At 44.4% G+C, this 20,604-nt stretch overlaps 1 protein-coding gene across 1 annotated transcript in view; it reads left to right on the forward strand.

The window, feature by feature from the left end:
* LOC123516040 overlaps nucleotides 1–20,604 on the forward strand; it is a gene marked incomplete at its 5' end in the record, with an annotated part of 76,974 nt that overhangs the window by 16,870 nt on the left and 39,500 nt on the right. The window contains 2 exon segments of the mRNA XM_045275046.1: nucleotides 11,022–11,179; nucleotides 11,316–11,508. Coding sequence (XP_045130981.1) covers nucleotides 11,022–11,179; nucleotides 11,316–11,508 — 351 coding nt within the window.

Below are 20,604 nucleotides of genomic sequence, written 5' to 3' on the forward strand. Positions count from 1 at the left end.
AACACAACCTTTGCTATAGTTAAAGGTGGGATGAGCCTTAACAGTCTCAAACATGCTGTCAGAAGGGCATGGGAGATGTTGCAACATCCTCGCTTGCGTGATATCTTTAGCTCGCACGAGCACCCCCTTCCCATACTTCTTCAGATTCCCCTCAGGAATCGTGCCGATTTCTTTGGCAAGATACCGGGAGGCATGGATGAAATGCTCACGCTCATTTCTATAGTACGCCACAAACCAACGTGGAGGCGGGATCTGGCGGATTTCTGGAACTGAATTCTCTAAATAGTTTTCAAAAACATTTGGGATGTAATCCATGTCACTCTCTGAAATAATACGTGACTGGAGAAATTCAGTTTTAAAACTAGAGCCGGCAAGGGGCAGAGATGCTACATGTTCTTATATAAACCAGACGAGCTTCATCACATGACAGAAAAGTTACATAGCAACGGTTAGAAGGAAAGTCCTTATCATAAACCAGTCGAATGTGAACAACCGTACCATACGCCTTGAGAAGTGATTGCAAGGCATGATAGGAAAATGATGGATTAACATTTATCATCACAAGGGAGTCATATGCAGCAGAAATGCGTCCCTCAGAAGTACTTCCAGAACAGGAGACTGCTGTGGGAGGCCCTTGTGGAGGGGAATCCTCCTCCTTACTCAGACCTGAAGATGACGTCTCGTGGGCCAGGTCAGCCACCTCACGAGAACCTGAATGTTTTTTGTGTTTTCCCATAAAAAACAGTTACACAAAAGATTGGCTCCAGGGGCAAGGGAAACCACCTACTGGGACTACAATGGAAGAGAGCGCTGGCTGCCGTGGACAGGGTACCTCGTTCCCATGCGGACCAGTCGTTTTAAAAAAAGGCCCCACATGATACTAATGTTTGTCCACGACAGAGCTGAGACCCCCCTCCCAAAGCATCCCAGCCTGGACATCCAACCATCCAGCATAGGACGGCCCCTATTGGGCGATCCCTCCAGCGGGTGGCTCCGCTGGTCCACTAGCAGCCTACGTAGGAACCATTTAGTCTGGCCCCTCACTGGCGACCGTACTAGCATGGGTAGCCCTCTCCTCCTCGAAAGGGCAGAGCAGGGGCCTAAGCCCCCTCTAGTGTAGCTCGCCAGGTCACAGGGGCACGCAAGCACCCCCCACCACGACAAGGCGGTTCCCATCTTGTGGGGGGGATGACCTTGGAAGCTTGACAATGCGTGCAGGTGCGGGTCCAAAGACGGATGACCTTGTTCATACCCTCCCAGATGAAGCGAGAAGTCACGAGGCGTTGTGAGACGCGGACGCCAGGGTGGGAGAGGTCGTGGAGCTGACGGAAGGCCACGTAGCGGTGTCGCTGGGGCAGGTAAGGACGAATGGTGTCCGTGGAAACGTCAGCGTAGACGGCGACCTTGGTGCCTGGAAAAGTGACTTGCTTCATCTGGAACGCCGTGTTGTGCAGGAGTCTGTCTAGTTCGGTGTCACCAGACTGGTTGGCGGCAACAGCGGCGTAGTCAAGGGAAGAGGAGGAGGACACTGCGCAAAACTGCGGGAGAGTGCGTCTGTGGGTGCGTTATCTGCACCTTTGATGTAGCGTATGTCGGTAGTGTACTGGGAAGCCTTGTTCTTCAGGAACGCAATGGTGAGGGGCTTGTGGTCGGTGTACACGTGGAAGCGACGGCCTTCAAAGAAGTACTGGAACCATTTGATGGCCTTGAAGATGGCAAGAAGTTCGCGGTCGTAGGCACTGTAGTTAGAATCTGCCTTGTTGAACTTCTCTGAGGAGAATGCGATGGGCTTCCATGTACCGTTCACGAGCTGTTGGAAGACTGCGCCTGAGGCGGTATCGCTTGCGTCGCAGGCGAGGGAGACTTCTGCATCCGGAGTAGGGAAGGACAGCGTAGCTGCGTCGCTGAGAGCCTGTTTGGCTGCGAGGAACGCAGCGGTGGTGTCTGTAGTCCAGGTGAGGGAGACGGACTGGCCACGCTTGCAGAGCTTAGTCATGGCGTGTAGAGGCTTAAACAGGAGTGAGCAGTTTGGAATGAAGTGGTGGTAATAGTTAATTATACCCAGGAACTGCTTGAGCTGACGCTGGTTAGTCGGTTTCGGGAACTGCTGGATAGCGTCACACTTCGAGGAGAGTGGTGTGATGCCTGCTGGGGAGACGGTGTTGCCGAGAAAGATGAGTGAAGAGACACCAAACTCAGACTTGTCCGCGTTGATCTGGGCACCGTAGTCTCGCAAGCGTGTGAAAACTTGGTGGAGTTGCTGGTGGTGTGAGGTTTTGTCTGGGCTCGCGATGAGTACGTCATCAATGTAGGCGAAGCAGAAGGGTAAGCCACGAAGGTCTAGGCTGAGTTACGTAACCCAAACGGCATCCTGACGTATTCAAACAGACCAAAGGGCGTGATGAGGGCTGTCTCCGGTATGTCATCAGGGTGCACAGGAATCTGATGGAAGGCCTTGATGAGGTCGATACGGGAGAAGACGGAAGAACCAGCGAGCTGTCAGAACTCTTGAATGTAGGGCACTGGGTATCTGTCTTCCTTGGTGCGTGAGTTAAGACCACAGTAGTCTCCGCAAGGCCTTATGTCACCATTCTTCTTCTCTAATATGTGGAGAGCAGATGCCCAGTTGCTGCTGCTGGGCCGTATGATATCTTGGCTCATCAGAGACTTGAACTCAGCCTTGGCTTGACGGTAGCGCTCAGGAGCTAAATGACGGGCCTTGGCGTGAACTGGAGGTCCTGAAGTCTCGATGTGATGCGTGACGTGATGCTTGATAGGTAACTCCACTGAGTAGGGCTGCTTCAGCGTGGGAAACGACCTGAGAAGCGTAACAAACTGGTGATCCTTTTGGATGACGGTGAGGTGCGTGCTGTCACCTGGTGCTGGTTGAGCAGGAGAGGAGATGTAGGTAAGTGGGTCGATGAGCCTCCGTCCTTTGACATCCACGAGAAGGATGTAGTGTGCTAGCAGGTCCGCACCGATGATGGCTTGAGAAACTTCCCCACGTAAAAAGTCTGGTCAAAGGAGCGGCGAAGACCGAAGTTGACCTGCACTTTGCGTCGCGAGTAGACGGGAAGCTTACTGCCACAAACATAAACATTCCCTTCCCCCTTCCTCGGGCATGAGGATCCTTCGTCACACAAACCGTAAACTTAAGTGTGTTTTGGGCCGCCAGAGAACCCTTCGCCTCGCGGGGGAAGGGCGAGCGGCGAAGGAACAGCACAGCCCGCATCTTCCCCCTTCCCTGCTCACTGACGCCGAGTCTCCTCAGTATTTATCCTCGCATTATTGAACCAGGTGAGCCCACTTCCTCGTCATGATATTAGTATTTAACAGCTTAATGATAGAGTTTACTTATAATATATGAGCAAGTAAAATGGTTGAGTGTGGCCCTCATTGCTCAGTATACGAGTAGACCATCCCAAAATACATGCCAGGAGAGGCCCATACTAAGGTTATTTTCATCCCATTATTGGAGCAGCTGAGTACATTTCCATGCTACAAGGTTTGCTTTTAGCTGTTAACTGATGGGGTTAACATATTATGTGAAGAAGTAATAGGTCAAGTGTGGCCTTCATTGCTCAGAGTACACTATGCCAAAATACACATGGCTGAGGATCTTTCATGGCTATTTTCATCTCAAATACAATTTAAATATATCACACACACACACACACACACACACATATATATATATATATATATATATATATATATATATATATATATATATATATATATATATATATATATATATATATATATATATATATATATATATATATATATATATATATATATATATATATATATATATATCCTCACATTTTACCCAAGGGTTATGAATATCTGCCCTTAACTATGCATATTAAGAAGACAAGCAGGGTTGAAACTAACCTGACCTAGCCACAGTGCCAGATTTACATATAAGCTCAACAAGCTATAGCAGGGCCCCACTCTCTTGGGGCCACAAAACATAAAATACACAGTGACAATATGTCGCTGACAAAGGACACCTGGACATATAAAGGGCCTCATTACTACCAATAGCTTAGGGCCTCATCAAACCTAAATCTGACCCTGCCTAGCCAAACAAAACCAAAGATAATCTAACCTTCCCCCAAAAAAACCTAACATGATATCACCAAGGTTATGATTAATAATGTATTGAAGGTTTCAGGTAGATAGAGGTTAGTTTAGGGAAACTGGTTTAGGTTAACTGTGGGCGCAGCCTTCCAGAACCCCGCTAAGCTATCCTTGCCTAACCAAACCTAACCTCACCTAATCTAACCGAATGTAAAAATTCATGGAAAATATTTGCTGAAATTTTCCTAACCTAACATACTAGTAACCTACTAGCTGGGGGGTTGCACCCCAGGACCCCAAATAAACTATCCTACACTAACCTAACCTAGTGTAAAAACTCATGGAAATTTTTTGCTTATATTATCCTAACCTTGCGGAAAAATTATGCATGAATTTTTTACATTATGTTAGGTGTTGCTAGGTTAGGATATTGTTGGATAGGATACAATAATTTCAGCAAAAAGTTTTCATGAATTATTACATTATGTTAGATTTGGTTAGTCTAGGATAGCTTAGGGGGTGTGTGATAGTTAGCATGCCTATCTACAAACCCATGGGCCGGGGTTTGATTCCAGGGCAGTCAGCATTAGTTAGTTGGTTATGTCTGGTAGGTTAGGTATGGAAATATACCTGGTGTTTTCTTATGTGTTATAATTTGTATCATTGTTCATACAGATATTGGTGAACATGGACGAGTATCAGGAGCTGTGGGATGACTGGGAACTTTTGGATCAGTTGGAGGATGAGGAGCTGGAAGAAGCCCAGGGAGCTATCGCACGAAAACGTCGCAGGATTTTTAAAGGTAAAATGTGGCGACAAGCTATATCTTTTGTTTATTTTTTTGTTTGTCACTAATGCTTCACTAATGGCTTCACGAAGCGAAGGTCTTGCCATACAAATTTTTTTCTAGAGTTGTTGTGTTAAAGGTTATTTGGTATAAAAAAAAAACGTAACTAAAGTTCACTTTCAGATCGGATGAACCCGTTCACTACAATGAGTGACGAGGAGTTTGTGGATTGATTCCGATTAGACAAAACTTCAATGTATGACCTCATTGAAGAAATTAAAGACCAACTTTCAGCCCCAAGTGACTCAAGAGGTATATAATATAATTTCTGATTATAATAGTATGCTAATGATGTTGCCAAAATTTTCATGGTATACTGTATGAGGCATCTATTATAGGAAGGTCGTAAGCGCCACCGACCACATTTTGGAGTTGGCTGCGCACCCGGGTTCTTCGTGATCTGCTCTATTTTACTACTAGTGAATATAGAGCTTTCACAGAATGCATGATGGTCGAAACTCTCATCCAAAAAAACATTTTGTGGTCGCTTTCTGGTCCCACGTTGTCAAGTAATAAACGTGGTGCGTGGTGTATTAGAGTAAGGCCCTATGTCGCAGCGTTTCTTAAACGTGCCTCAACTTGAGGGCTGGGGTTATGTGGTGACGGACCCAATGAGAACGCGCCGTCTATGCGAGGCGATATCTTTATTGGTTGGCGAGAAATATAGGAAAAACTTAAGGAGCGTTTTTCTCGTTTTTTAAAAGGTGGTGCTTAAGATCTTCCTATAATAGACGCCTCATCTTATAATTTAATGTAAAGTAAAAAAAAAACTGATACCTTTAATTCAATTGTAAATTAGATAACATTGGTCGTTTGCAATCACAATATAAATTTCCTTTTTTTACAGGCTGTCCTGTTCCGCCACACCTGCAAACCCTGATTGCAGTGCGTTGCATGCAACGGGAGACCACCAGATTACCTTAGGGAACTGCCATGATGCTTCGCAAATTACAGTCAGCAGATGCTTGAAGGTTGTATCAAGAGCAATCGCTGGTTTGATCAAGCCAGCGGTACATAAAACCACCTAGTGGCAATGACCTGCGGCGAACAGTGGAGCAATTCCATGATATCAGTGGAATGCCTGGTGTGGTAGGGGCAATCGACTGTACACACATCTCTATACTGAGACCATCTGGGGAAAACCCTGAAATATTTAGGTGTAGAAAAGGGTATTTCTCATTAAATGTCCAGGCTGTGTGTGGCCCAAACCTAGAGTTCCATAATGTTGTTGCCCGTTGGCCTGGGAGTGTCCACGACAGTAGAATTTTTGAAAACAGCATACTATGTGTTGAAATAGAAGTTAATTTAAATCCCAGGTATCATCTACTTGGGAGATGCAGGGTATCCCCTGAAAAGGTATCTAATGACACCTGTATAATTTCCAGGTAATGCCCATGAGCGTGCTTATAACTTAAGTCATTCACAAACCAGAAACACTATTGAACGGGCATTCGGCGTATTAAAAAGAAGGTTTGGGTACTTGGGGAAAAAAGTGAGGACAAATTTAGATACAACCAAAACTATTGTAGTTGCTTGTGTGGTACTAGAGGTACCAACTCCTTATCAGCAATGTCAATAAATTGTTCCATAACTACTTATTCCTTCAGGGCCTTGAGAGAGTCAACACCCTCGCTTGCAATCCATCTCCCAAATACTTGCTCCAATGAACGAGTACACTCGCGGTAGGAGTCACTAGCTCGCTTCCTCTTTCCTCTAAATTGCAAGCGATAGGCTTCTGGTCGCAGCTCATATGCCCGGAAGATGTCAGCCTTAAACTCCTCATAATCATCCAGATCATCAGCTGACATTTTGTCACCTCCAATAACTCCAGGCGTACTTACAGCATGGCGAATTCTCCCCACTCCAACTCTATCTTTAGCGGGTCTTTTCCTCTCCAGCTCCAATCTCATCATTTCCATCTCTCTAGCCCTCTCCTCAGCAGCTTGTCTCTTTGACTCTCGCCTCTCTTCTGCTTCTATATCCATTTTCCTTATTTCCAGCTTCAATCTCAGTTCCTCCAGTCTGGCAGCTGACTGGACACTATCAGCAATACTGCTCGGACTAGATCGTCGGGAGCCTCCCCTGCTTCCAATACTTCTGCCAGGGCTAATACGTCCCATATCACCTACACCGGGACCGCCACGTCCGTTATCATGAGACATAAGTGCGTCCCCACTGACCCCACGCGCGGCCAAGGACTCGTCATACGAACGTGATGAGTCACACCCGCACGCTCACCCTCATCTTCTTCTACTGGTGAGGGGGACAGAACAGTAACTCCCTCCATGGTACTCATAGGGACTTGTTCTCACAAAATAAAATAATATAAGTAATAATATCCCACACAATAAACACTACACCACTATAAGCACTTGGTTTATTATCCTGGCGAGGTCGTCAATTATTATGTTACGTCTGCTCACCGGGGAGAATGACGCTCTACAGGGTCCCCAACACTATATTTCACAGCAGCCGCAACACTCAGGCTCTTTCTGCTGAAAATGTGCAAACTCGTACCAGACTGCCTTCCCCAACGGCGTCACAGCAGCCCAACGAGGCGACGAGACACTCCGCTCTCATTCGTAGCCTAATAAGGATTTGGTAATGACGCCAGCATGTACCAATCACTTCCCTGAGCCTTGCATACTCAGTCCCTAGTAGACAAATAATACTACAGAAATAGAGGTCGCCAGCAGTGTATAACTTCCCCACTGCTAGGGAATCTCCTTAGCAATTCTTCCTCCTGACAGCAAACCAAGTAGAAATTATAGATAGTGTATAAGTTATGTGTTCAGGGCGAAAAGCCTTAATACTCCGCAGAGAAACCGCCCACAAGGACAATTCCACCCACTTCTCTACGGGAGTATTAAGGCCTCTCCACACGTCTTGTACTCAGGCTGTAAGTGCCCACAGACTGGGACAAGACGCGTGGTGTATATTACTATATTATCTAATGCAACAGATGCTTGCCAGCACCTGTCAAGACTGACTTCCCGTGCCTACGGCTTACTACAAGACATGATGCGTATGCCACATCCGGTGGCATACACAAGCCCAGCTACCAACTCCGGGTGGCAACCAGCCACGCAGGGAGTCAAGATAGGCGTAGCTAACAGGTCGTGCAGGCGATGACTGCACGCCGACTGGCCCGGGGGAGAGCACGAAGCTTCCCACCAGACAACCAGTGTGTGTGGCTAAGGCCACTATAATCAATATACTACAAGAAACTACACAAAACGATGGTGGTGGCACACAGCCACCCACCAAACCACACTGGTGACCACAGCCACCTAAATGCAACAATCTGGACGGTACAGAGTACAGCGCCCCTCCGCGTAGTCACTCAACAGGGGGAAAACGAACGCAAAACCGGGAAAATGCAGCCAAATCAGCTACACTTTCCCCTGGAACAACAAACCCGTTGCTCCACACCAAACCAGCAGCAAACCAGCTACTCCAACAGGAGGGCACAATTCCCAGGCTGAGACTGCTGATCACCCAGAACAGCCTAGCCACACGTCTCAACACTGTGCCAGGAGACCAAGAGCGCGCGTCTACCTCTGCTAAAGACTGGCTAGGTACTGATGCCAACTGCTGCCAGGCCCAGCGAGATGGCGGGAACGGGAGGGAGAGGGCGGCCGCACCGCGGAACAGCCTCGGCGAAACACACTACACAGTACACACGTCTCTCGGACGTGGCAGGCGATAACAGGCACGAATACCTTATGTCGGAACTAACTCTACACAGGAGTGGTCCCGCCACCCTTACTGGGCCTTAACTCACACGTGGCTCACCTCCCACGCACTATCCGGGAACAAAGGAGCTGCTTCGCACCTCCACCACCGCCACTGCTACTTCTGCTTACTACTGGAGGGTATTTTTCTCCTATACTACATACTACGTAAAGGACGTTAGGTCCTCTCACTACAACAACACTACGACTCTCTAATCTCCTCCCCCGGCAACTCACAGAGGCGCAGTACTCGATCCTGCTACACGTAATTCACAACACTGAGTACTGCACACTGCCAGATAGCAATCTCTCCCAGCCACCTGCTGGGCAGAGATAGCAGCAGTTCCCGTAACCACGACCCCCTCTCTCTCCCAAGGCTCATGAAAGCCGCAAAAAGTCGTGGCAGACGTAATGGCGGCTACTTATCTCCCCAGCCCGCTCACCACAGAACTTACTCACTGCTCACCGCGCCCTCCAGGCACAGCAGCGTCTCGCCTCAAGGTCTACACACTCTCCCAGACCTCACCCTTACTGTGAGTGGCCCTCCATACACACTTCACAGGAGTGCACGGAATAATTATAATTAGATCTATTACACGGTGGCGGTGACTACTCTCCTTAAGGTCTCTCAGTGCACAGAAAACAAAGGGGTTGGCGTCGCTTTCCAAAGCCACCCGCGCTCGGCTCAGGGGAGGGATGACGTCACAACACTCACATTCTCTCTCTCTCTCCCACGCTCGTCGCCCGCCAGCCGGGCGGCGACTATGAGGCTAACTAAACAAAATAAAAGAAATTATATCGCTCAGCGTAATAATATATAATATATATATATATATATATATATATATATATATATATATATATATATATATATATATATATATATATATATATATATATATATATATATATATATAGCTATTTAACTTAGAGATGGTAAAACCCCGCATGTCTGAAAAATGAGATCGAGACTGGAATTGAGGAAACTGAAATCGAAGAAGGCCTGGAAAATCAAGAGATTAGAGGCTGAGAAGGAGAAGTAATTAAGGAAGATTGAGCAGAAGGCTGACGTCAAAACAAGGAGATTAAAAACGAAGGAGAGCAAAGGAGTTAAAAACTGAAAAGAGTAAAGAAGCCAGACTGCTCGAGGCGGAGGAGAAAGACAAAGGCTATTACCAACAGAACAGGGCGAGAATGCGAAATTGTATGAAGGAGAGAAAACTGAAAAGAACCAAATTTTCGGGTTTGATAAGAGTTAGATATAAGATTACTCATCTCATGGCTTGACGGAGGTAGGAGGAGTAAGAGAAGATACAGTAGAAAACCAGATGATGAGTAGTTTGAATCTGATACCTGAATTTGATGAGAGGAAAATAAAGGAGTGCTCTAGAAGGTTTGAAAAAAAGACCTCATGGTTCGTTTGGCAGCAGGAGAGATAGCCTGGGCTGATTGCAAATATGTTGAAGGGGAAAGGGTTAGAAGTTTATTATTGAATGTTAGTGGAGGATCTGAATAAGTATTAGGAGTTTAAAACTGACATTGTAAGAGCATATGAGCTAGACCAGTGGCTTATCGGTTACATTTCCGGGGATGAAAGGAAGGGTCAGTTAATTATCATCTTGTTTGTGCTCGCTACATTGAGGAGGTATTCGAGAAGCGGTTAGCGAGCGTGTCATTTCCTACCGTGCACATGAGCTGAAGCATATCATGGTAAAGGAGCAGTTTGTTAATGTCGCTGAGAAGCGGTTAGTGCCATTCCTTAGAAAAGGTTTAAGACCTTGAAAGAGGCAGCCACGTAGGCAGACGACCATGTGTTGGCACATCGCTCTCTGCCACGCTGGATTTGTGGTTCGTCTGGTAATGCCAGTGAGAGCATGTCGGGAGGTGAGGCAGACGCCAGTATGTGGCACACGTTACAATGGTGGTTATGGGAATAGGTTTGGGCGAGTAAACCCAATTAATAATAAGTCTCCATCTAGTCCTCGAACAAAATAGACTGGGAGCATACAACAGAGAAAATCCTCAAATTTTTAGCATCCTTCCGTTTCCCATTATCTATATGGGAGTGACTTCTCTGGAGCAACAGGTATCAACTTCCTATGATAGAGATTTCACTTTCACTTTATTGCACATTTGGGTATCCTCAAACATACTATGTACAACTTGTATTTGCAATGGTGAATAATTTACTTTTGTATTCCACACTTTGATGTGCCTTTTATTTTATATTTTTTTTTTACAGATGAAATCAATCTATCCATCTGTAACACGCTTCTGAACTTTTCTTTTTTCATATCTTGCATACCTTTATCATTTTCATCTCACTGTTCCCCTCTCTCCCCAAATCCCTGCAGTCATGGCCTCGGCGCCACCCTTCGTGATGGTGATAGCGCGGCAAGTGGGTGTGCCGTTGGGTGTGCAAGGTGTGGTGTCATCCGTGATAACTGTTACTGCTGTGCTGGTGAGGCCTTTTATTGCAGCATTGGCAGATACCTACCCAGCCCAACGCAAGGTGAGGTTACACAATATGTAGGTGCGTCTGTGGGACATATTGAGCATATCCAAACTTAAACTTTTGTTTTCATGATGCCAAAAAACTTTTCATTATTTTTATTATGTTTATTGGTAACTGTCTCATGATCCTCCAGATAATCTTCCTGGCTCTCATCATCATTATGACAGCAACTTATAATCCAATCGGCTTTCTTCCCCCACTGCAACCTTCACCACATCTGTCTGGCCAGCTCATGTCAATCTCTTTTCCTGCCACTAATCTAATCACCAACAATTCTCGGACGAGTCTCCATCTTTTCACACCACGACAGCAACAACATCCTTTAGGTAAGTGCGGAACATTATCAAAATGCAGTTACTGAAGATGAAAAAGACAGTAGACAAGTAATGCTAGTTCTGTGAGGGCAAACTACTAGTAGTCATAAGGCTTTCTTACATTTTAATTTCGATTGTCCTCTCTAGGTGCTCTGATTAAGTGACTCCTGTGCTTTTGTCTTACATGTTATCGAAAGACATTTATTTGAGTTTGATATAAATCTAATCTGAAAGAAATTATCCCATACATTTCCTATCTTTTCCTCTTGTTTTTTATTTTTATTTATTTTTTTTTTTTTGTCGTGATAAAAAACTATCGCTATTCTCAAGTAGCATTTCACTATGATTAATTTTGCTTCACTGCAATCAACTGATATTGGAAAGTTATTCAGTTAAATGCTGTCCACTCTTTATATTTCTAATGAACAAGGAAGATGTAATGTACACTGTATCAAACGCACAATTCCTTTAAATGTCTGTTACAATTTTTACTTAAAATAGAAATCACGTATCTGCTCTGACTCCCAACTATTTCTCTTTTCAACATTGAACCTTAAACCATATATACTAAAAATCTGCACGCTTTATCTCACATTTTTTCAAATTAAGCGAATACTTTGATCTGCATCCATGAATTTTCCCAGGTTCGGATGCAGACTTTTTTACCTTTTCCTGTAGCTACGGTATAATTATCTCCAGTGGCGGTTCATGACCAAGATTAGTGGGGATGCTGCTTCAGAACATTTTAAGCCAATGTAAATTTTTTTCTTCATTTTATTCATATGACAATTTTGCGTGCATGTGATGGATGAGGACCCAAAGAGTTTTTCCTTTTTTTTTTTTTTTTTTTGCCAAGGTCTTTTGAATCTTGATCTTTAATCAATATATGATTGCATTTAGCAGATATTTCGCCAACTGATCATATTATTCAATGGTACATATGCAAATTTTGTTTACATAATTACCATTAAGTTATATGATCAATTGGCGTAATATCTGCTAAATGTAATCATATGTTGATTCAACAGAGAGGTCCCAGTTTTCGTCTTGCCTTACTCAGAAAGTGGATTTTTAGCATTTTACACTTTATATCACATTAAAGAATATGGCATCCGGTATTTAAGCACAACACACGCTGAGTAAAGAAATAAACACTGCCTTCTAACAGCCCTCTCTCCCTTGTGCCGCATTCTATCTCCTGCCCACGCACAACACCTAAAGACCGCCTCACTGAAACTGTGAATCTCACAGTTCTATACAAAGATGGCTACCTACATTAAACATAAGGATTATATAATGTACAAGTAAAAATAAAGAATTAAAGAAAACTCTCATTATATTGAATGGTATCGATAATATCGAGCGGAAATAAGTAGTGTTGCATTTCCGCCGTGCCTATACACGAGCCCCCACTGCATATCTCACGTGTTAGTGATTCCAATAAGTCTTTTCAAATATTTTGTCTTATTACCTGACTTTCAATTTTCTTGAATTTTGCCACAATGATACTATTGTGCCGAGAGCTGACTAAAATGATCTCGGAATATCTTTCTTGGGAGCGCGGCTAGCCATGGTTATTGCCGTGGATGAGCAAACACTGTTTTGGTACAGGTTTAATCTAATCTTTATGTATTGTGGAGCTGTGCCTCTTATGTTGTGTAACAAAGATTATTGAGGAAATTCTATAATATTTAGATGTAACAGATATTGTATAAAAGGAAGTATTGAGCCTGCAATAGTTAATGTGTACGGAGAAGTCAGGAGAGAAGTTAGTGAGAAGAGTCAGAAAAAAAAAGTTAGTATAAGAGAAGTCTAGTGTTGGACTCACTCCTGTTGTATCTAGTTCACTTGAAAAATATTAAACTTCACAAAAACGTTCACTAGGGGGCAAGACTAGCTCCGGCTCTTGCTGCAGGTGGGCAGACCCTGGACTAACATTGTTCCAGTATAGATTAATCTCATATTCATGTAGAGATGTGGCTCTTATGTTATGGAACAAAGATGATCGAGGAGATTCTGTAATATAGTAAAATTATTTAAATGTAATATGATATTGTATAAAACAGGGGTAAACGAACTTTCCAGTGTTAGGGCCACGTAAAGAAAAGAATCACATAGCAGTCTTGCAGGGCCGTATACTGTATTAACCCAAAATTATTCATATATAGAATATCAAATAAAAGGCCTTCAAAAGAAAAGCCACTCTCCCACGCATGCGATGGGAGCGATGTCGAAACCATTGCCAACAAAAAGGGGAGACTGCTCCTGTACAAAGCATAAGTACAGCCCCACCTGCAGTACGTAGCCCTCTCCTGGATATCCTCTCAGCCTTCGTCTTCGGTGGGGGAACCATTTTGAGAATCGCATTGTGAACTGGGCTAATGGACCAAGGACAGTGTGCCAGCTCGAGATGTGAACTTTACCCTAAATAAACGCCTAACATTATCCTGTTGGCTTTAACATGACCACATTTGTTAAAAATCTGTTTGGTATACAAAAAAAAAAAAAAAAAAAAAAATTCTCTGGCATGGAATTTAAGAACAGTTTTAGACTAATTTGAGGGTGCTGAATTCAAATCTGATCTTATATTTTCTCTATCACATTACATTTTTGCGCTATAGGTATATATCTCATTTTCATAAATTTCAAGGAAAAAATTATCCTTCTATTCAGTAGTGTAACAAAAGGGCCGGATTACATGGTTTATTTTAGTAAATTTACTTTTCATTTAGTCTCCCAATAAACTGGAGAATATCTTCGTTTTCTTTGAACATGCATAACATTCCCATTTTTTATCATACGAAAGTTAAACAAACAGATTTCTACTTACACACCACTCGTCCGCAGGTAGTGTTTTATTATTGAATTTTCCTTTGAATATTGTTATTTTTTGTTTTTATCCTGTTTTTTTTTTTGTGAAATAGTGCCTAAGGTGTGGGGGGTTGGGTAGAAATTCAAGGAACAACCCAGGTAGCTAACAACTTTTTTCTTGTATTTGTCTGCAAGATGTGTTGCTGATCTAACAATGGCCTCTACATCTCACAGAAGACAATGCTCAAATGATCCAAATATATTTTGCTACATCTGTGGAAGCTTTACTTTGAAGACAATGTGGCCTTCATTTTGGAACCGTCTGCCACACGCACCGCGCCACTCTCCCGCCTCGTTTCCATCTCAAGCAGAACGCATCGTCTTTTCCCGCCTACATACACTTCACAAGCACTTATATTGCCACACTGCCTCTGCCATTGTCTCTTTCTACCATGCCGTAATCCCTGTTCGAATCATTGAGACGTAGGTTGGCTAAGAGACACTCATGGGTAAGGGACGTAAACCCATGGCCCACCCCACCCACGGCAGCATAACCCCTACCGCAGCCATCTCATGCGACCCCAGGCGCGGCAAGTTCAAACGACGTGAGTTTGACCCCCGCTACGGACCTCGCCACCTTCTTCAGTGGATCACGGTCAGGGACGAACGCCGACGGGAGGATGAAGCTGCGAGGGAGGAACGTCGTCGCGAGGAAGAAACCGCGAGGGTGGACAGACGTCGGGCAGACGAAGCCAGACGTTTTGACACCTTCCTCACACGACTTGCCTTGCCACAACAAAGTGCAGCCACGCCACCACACACGACTGAGACCTCAGACGATGAGGCGTTAACGCCGCTACGCCGCCACACGGCTCCACCGCAAACGAAACCACCCACGTCCGCCCAGCCCCCACCACCCCTTGCCACAGGTGTTACGTACCAGACTTTTCGTGAGTGGAGACAACGATGGACGGACTATGCTACGATGGTGGACTTAGCGAGGTTGCCCCAGCCAAAACAACTTATTCAGCTGAGGGCGTGTCTGTCACTCCAAATGCAACGAGTACTCGAGTATACGCTACAGGTGCCCTCAGACTCATCAACTCCAGTGGAGGAGGTCCTTGACAAGCTACAGGAGCATGTCAAAGGACAGAACAACGAAGCTCTACGCAGGCGTGCATTCTCTAGCTGCAAACAAGCTGAGAACGAGACGTTTGACGACTTCTTCGTTAGGCTGAAGAGTGCATCAGAAGAAATTGACGTCTGTAAAGTTCACGCTCGCGAATGCGAAGAGGTGTGGATTAAACACGGAATCCTCATGGGTGTAAATGACGAAGAGCTGACGCAAAAACTCATCGCCATGCCTGCCACTTGTTCACTTCAAGAGATGTTGACAGAGTGTAGGTCACACGAGGCCACCAGATCCGCCACCTCCGCGCTACGAGCCCCACCCGCCATGCGAGCAGTCTCACGGTACAAGAAGGACAAAAGGCAGCACGAACGCAGAAGACTGACGCCTCTCCTGTTTCGTCTTCAACTCACCAAACGGGCAACGACCACAAGAAGCAGCACGGCTCCCAGTCAAGTCCGTCTGTAACATGTGTTTGTCGTGGTTGTGGACGCAAGGGACACTATGCACACACGGACAAGTGCCCTGCCCGAGCTGCCAAATGTGGGACCTGCTCTCGGTATGGCCACTATGATCGCTTCTGCAGCATGTCTACGACTTCTACGAAAACTGACAAGAACAAGCGGTCTACACTCAACGTAGTACGAACACAGCCATCACCTGAACCCCGGTGCAACCCTACACAGCACGACAGCCACATACGAAGAACGTCTGCCAAACGTCCAAACGCACAACCGTCTCCAACCATCTGTATCGCTGTCACCCACAGCGGTAAATCTGGCTTTCTCGATGCCATACCCGACACGGGTGCAGAGACGACCGTGATAGGCCTGCAGCACCTTACAGGCTTAGGCCTCACCAAACGAGACCTAGTACCACCCTCCAAAGTGTCTTACTACAACGCAGACGGTTCCAAAATGAAGGCCACATTGGGTTCATTCTACGCTGAAATTACCTACGGTCCTGTTTCCTGTCATGGATGGATTGATGTCCACAGTTCTTTATCTGCACCACTCCTGTCTTGGGAGCTCTGCCGAGATCTGAGGATTGTGCCGAAGGATTTCCCCAATGGACGAGGATCTACCGCAGGACAACAACAAAGAACAGTACAGAGCCATACTTATTTCCATAGTGTAACAGAACACATTTCAAACTTCTTTTGGAACTGTCAATAAAAAGCCTCCAATCCCTTGAATAATATGCTGGAAGTCCCATAAAGAGAAGTAGCCCTTTTACATCAGTGCAATAGACAAGCTGGCCATCTGAATGGAATTACTTACGCAATTTTGCTTCCCTGTTATGATAAAATGAGACGCTTGTGCCGGGTTTCAACATTCGATTCTCTTGCAGTCTTGAAGCCAAAAGTTTAGCAGACTCTTTTGGTAGATAAAGATCTCTAACCAAGTCATTTAAAGCAGACTGAGTAAACAGAATTGGTTTGTCATCACATGGCTGAAAAATATCTGTAGTGTCTTCTTCATCACTTGAAGCAGGTGAGCAGAGATTGAAACCTTTTACATTGACAAAGCAGAAATAGCAATCATCTAAATGATTGCTTGGTTCTCTCCAAACCATAGGCACTCCAAACTTAAGTTTAGCATTCTTTCCTTGAGACCATGATCTCAAGGTCTCAACACAGGTTTTGCACACTTTGTGAGAAGCCCAATGCTTGTCTTGGTCTCCAAGTGTTACTTTGAAGTACGCAAAATACACGCTCTTAACAAAGTTAGTATTGTTGCGCCTCTGAGTCTTCAAAGTAAAGCTTCCACAGATGTAGCAAAATATATTTGGATCATTTGAGTATTGTCTTCTGTGAGATGTAGAGGCCATTGTTAGATCAGCAACACATCCTGCAGACAAATACAAGAAAAAAGTTGTTAGCTACCTGAGTTGTTCCTTGTTCCCACACCTTAGGCACTGTTTCACACAAAAAAAAAAAAAAAAAACAGCAGGATAAAAACAAAAAATAACAATATTCAAAGGAAAATTCAATAATAAAACACTACTTGCGGACGAGTGGTGTGTAAGAAGAAATCTGTTTGTTTACTTTCGTATGATAAAAAATGGGAATGTTATGCATGTTCAAAGAAAACGAAGATATTCTCCAGTTTATTGGGAGACTAAATGAAAAGTAAATTTACTAAAATAAACCATGTAATCCGGCCCTTTTGTTACACTACTGAATAGAGGGATAATTTTTTCTTGAAATTCATGAAAATGAGATATATACCTATAGCGCAAAAATGTAATGTGATAGAGAAAATATAAGATCAGATTTGAATTCAGCACCCTCAAATTAGTCTAAAACTGTTCTTAAATTCCACTGCCAGAGATTTTTTTTTTTTTATATATACTAAACAGATTTTTAACAAATGTGGTCATTTTAAAGCCAACAGGATAATGTTAGGCGTTTATTTAGGGTAAAGTTCACAACTCGACCTGGCACACTGTCCTTGGTCCATTAGCCCAGTTCACAACGCGATTCTCAAAATGGTTCCCCCACCAAAGACGAAGGCTCAGAGGAAAGGGCATGCGTGGGCATGATGCCACATCGTATGTATGTATGTATGTATACTATGTATGCATGAATACTCCATCCTCAAGATGTCCCTGGCGAGATGCGGCTCCGTGTCAGCGAGGACAGGGGCGTATTTCAGGAGACTCATGGTGATGTGTGTAGATGTCGATGCTGTGGGTGAAGTGACATGAGAATACGCTTGGAACGTATAAAATACCTCCAGGAGCTCCTCTGGGCGCGTCCTTGCGTCGTCAACGCAATACAGGACGTCAACTAATGTGTCTATTTTGACATCGTTTGACATCGTTAGCGTAGCATACGTTGTCGCAAACAAAGAAAATTTGAAAATCCTGGTTGTTCCCGTTTTCTTTGGTGCATCTTACGTCATTGTTGTAGGTGTCGTCATCGTATGAGGCATATACGTCATCGTACGTCTAGGATCCGATGTCGAACGTCCTTGATTTTGCGTGTCCTTCTTGCAATGAAATGTTCCCAATCGTTATGACAGTCGAATGCAGTCGTAGAAAAATTCCCTTTACCACCTGTTATGGGGGTCGTAGTCAAATAAAAGCTGTAGTGTGACCCCAGCATATTACAGCTTTTTCGCTGTTACGACGCCTCCGACGGTCGTAGAGAGGGCTATCGCCAGCAGCAATGACGCCCTTTTAACGGTTTTTGACCTGTTGTAAGTTATTCCTAAGTCAAGTCGTACGTTAACGTGATGATAGCGTATGATGTCCTTATTGTCACACGATAGCGTAGATGCATTACAATTGAGCGCTGTAATCGACTGTTGGCTAGAGATTCACGACAAGGAAAGCCATTTCATTCGCGTTCGATAACGTACAATGACGTCATAGAGATATACGATATCGTACGTGCTACAAACGACATCGTTCGACATCGAGCGACCTAAAATCCGTTAATATACTGAGTTACGATTGGCTTTTGAAGATACGTCTGGCAGCAACTCTGGAGAACATTGTCGCCAGAATCGAAGTGACGAGTGTGACCGCTCATGAGTTGTCGCAGTTTCGTTAAACATCTTGCCAAGGCGCATAAAGTTACTGTACAGCTCGGGAGTTTCCAAGGACACTTCCTTCATCAAGTTGTCGAATTGTCCTAGTGCTGCCAGCCGCCTGAGATAAGGACGTACCCACACACTGCGTCGCCTCCTCTGGGTCCTCTTCTTCCTGTCCTCCTCGATTTGAAGGAGCATCATGATCATCCAGTATTCACAAAGCCCTCTGAAGTATGTAGTCTTCATCTTCAAGATGTCCCTGGCAAGATACTGCTCCGTATCAGCGAGGACATGGATGTACTTCAGGAAACTCATGGTGAGGTTTGTAGATATCATTGCTGTGGATAATGTGGCATGGGAAAACGCTTAAGACACCTCTCTATAACCTAATGGAGTTTTTTCTTCTTCCATCGTCAAGCGAATACTGGGCATCATCGCGCGTTTGTCGAATGTGTCTATATCGGCATCGTTTGACATCGTTTGACATCATTCGGCATTGTTAGCGTAGCATACGTTGTTGCAAACCAAGAAAATTTTAAAATTCCCAGTTTCTGTGCTTGTTCCCACTTTCTTTGGTACGCCGTACGTCGTAGTTGTGGGTGTTAAACGTTGATGTACTCGTGACGTTTTTCATCGTACGAGGCATTTACGTCGGTGTACGTTTAGGATCCGATGACGTACGTCCTTCGTTTTGCGTGTCCTTCTTGCACGAAAATGCTCCCAATCGTTACGATAGTCGAATGCAGTCGCAACAAAATAATAAAGGGCATGTGCGACTGTTGTGGGCGTCGTAGTAAATAAGAAAAAAAAGCTACAGTGTGACTCCAGCATAATCCTTCCATCTCCTTGCCTCTCAGAGCCATGCTGAGGCTGGAGTTTGTAGGTCTGCGGCGCGGTACAGTGAGATGTGACATTTCATGTCTACCGGGCATTGCATTATTGCCTACTACAGCGCCATTAGGATGCACAGGTCAAAGAGTGAGCAGGAATAAGGAAAGGAAAGGGCGTGTGTAAAAATACATTGGAAAGGAAGAGCATTCTTTATAAGATTTTGTGGAAAGGGGCTAGAGCTAGATACATTGATAATTTCTCGGAATCTCTCTTCTTTTCTCCCCTACCTTCCTTTGTTTATTTTTCTCTTCTCTTTTGTGTGTTTTTTTTTTTTTTTGTAAAATGTCTACGATATAAAATCATAGTTTGTTGAAAGATAAAAGTTATAGTTTCATGAAACATACGTACTGGTGTTGAAGGCTCTTCTCTGACATTTTACATATTTCCTATCGCCTACTTTCTTTTCTCTTCAGGTGAATGTGTGGTAATAGATGCGTGGGACTGCTTTGCCTTCTGCCAGAACGGTGATCCATGCCCTGTGTTAACCTATCACAACAGCGGGTTTAAGGTTTCCCTTCAGCCTTCACATGGTGGCCTCATTGCAGAAAAAAAGGAAAATATCACAACTTTATTCCCAATGCCTACAAGTGAAACTATAAAGATTCGACACTCGCAAGAGGTGACGCCAGGTTTTAATGTAAAGGATTGGCAGAGTAGTCCGAATCATACGTGGCAGAGAGAAAAAACAAGGATATGGCTTACGGAACATTGAACTTAAAGGAAAATCAGACGATGGTA

This window comes from Portunus trituberculatus, chromosome 40 (assembly GCF_017591435.1).
Source record: "Portunus trituberculatus isolate SZX2019 chromosome 40, ASM1759143v1, whole genome shotgun sequence".
NCBI lineage: Eukaryota > Metazoa > Arthropoda > Malacostraca > Decapoda > Portunidae > Portunus > Portunus trituberculatus.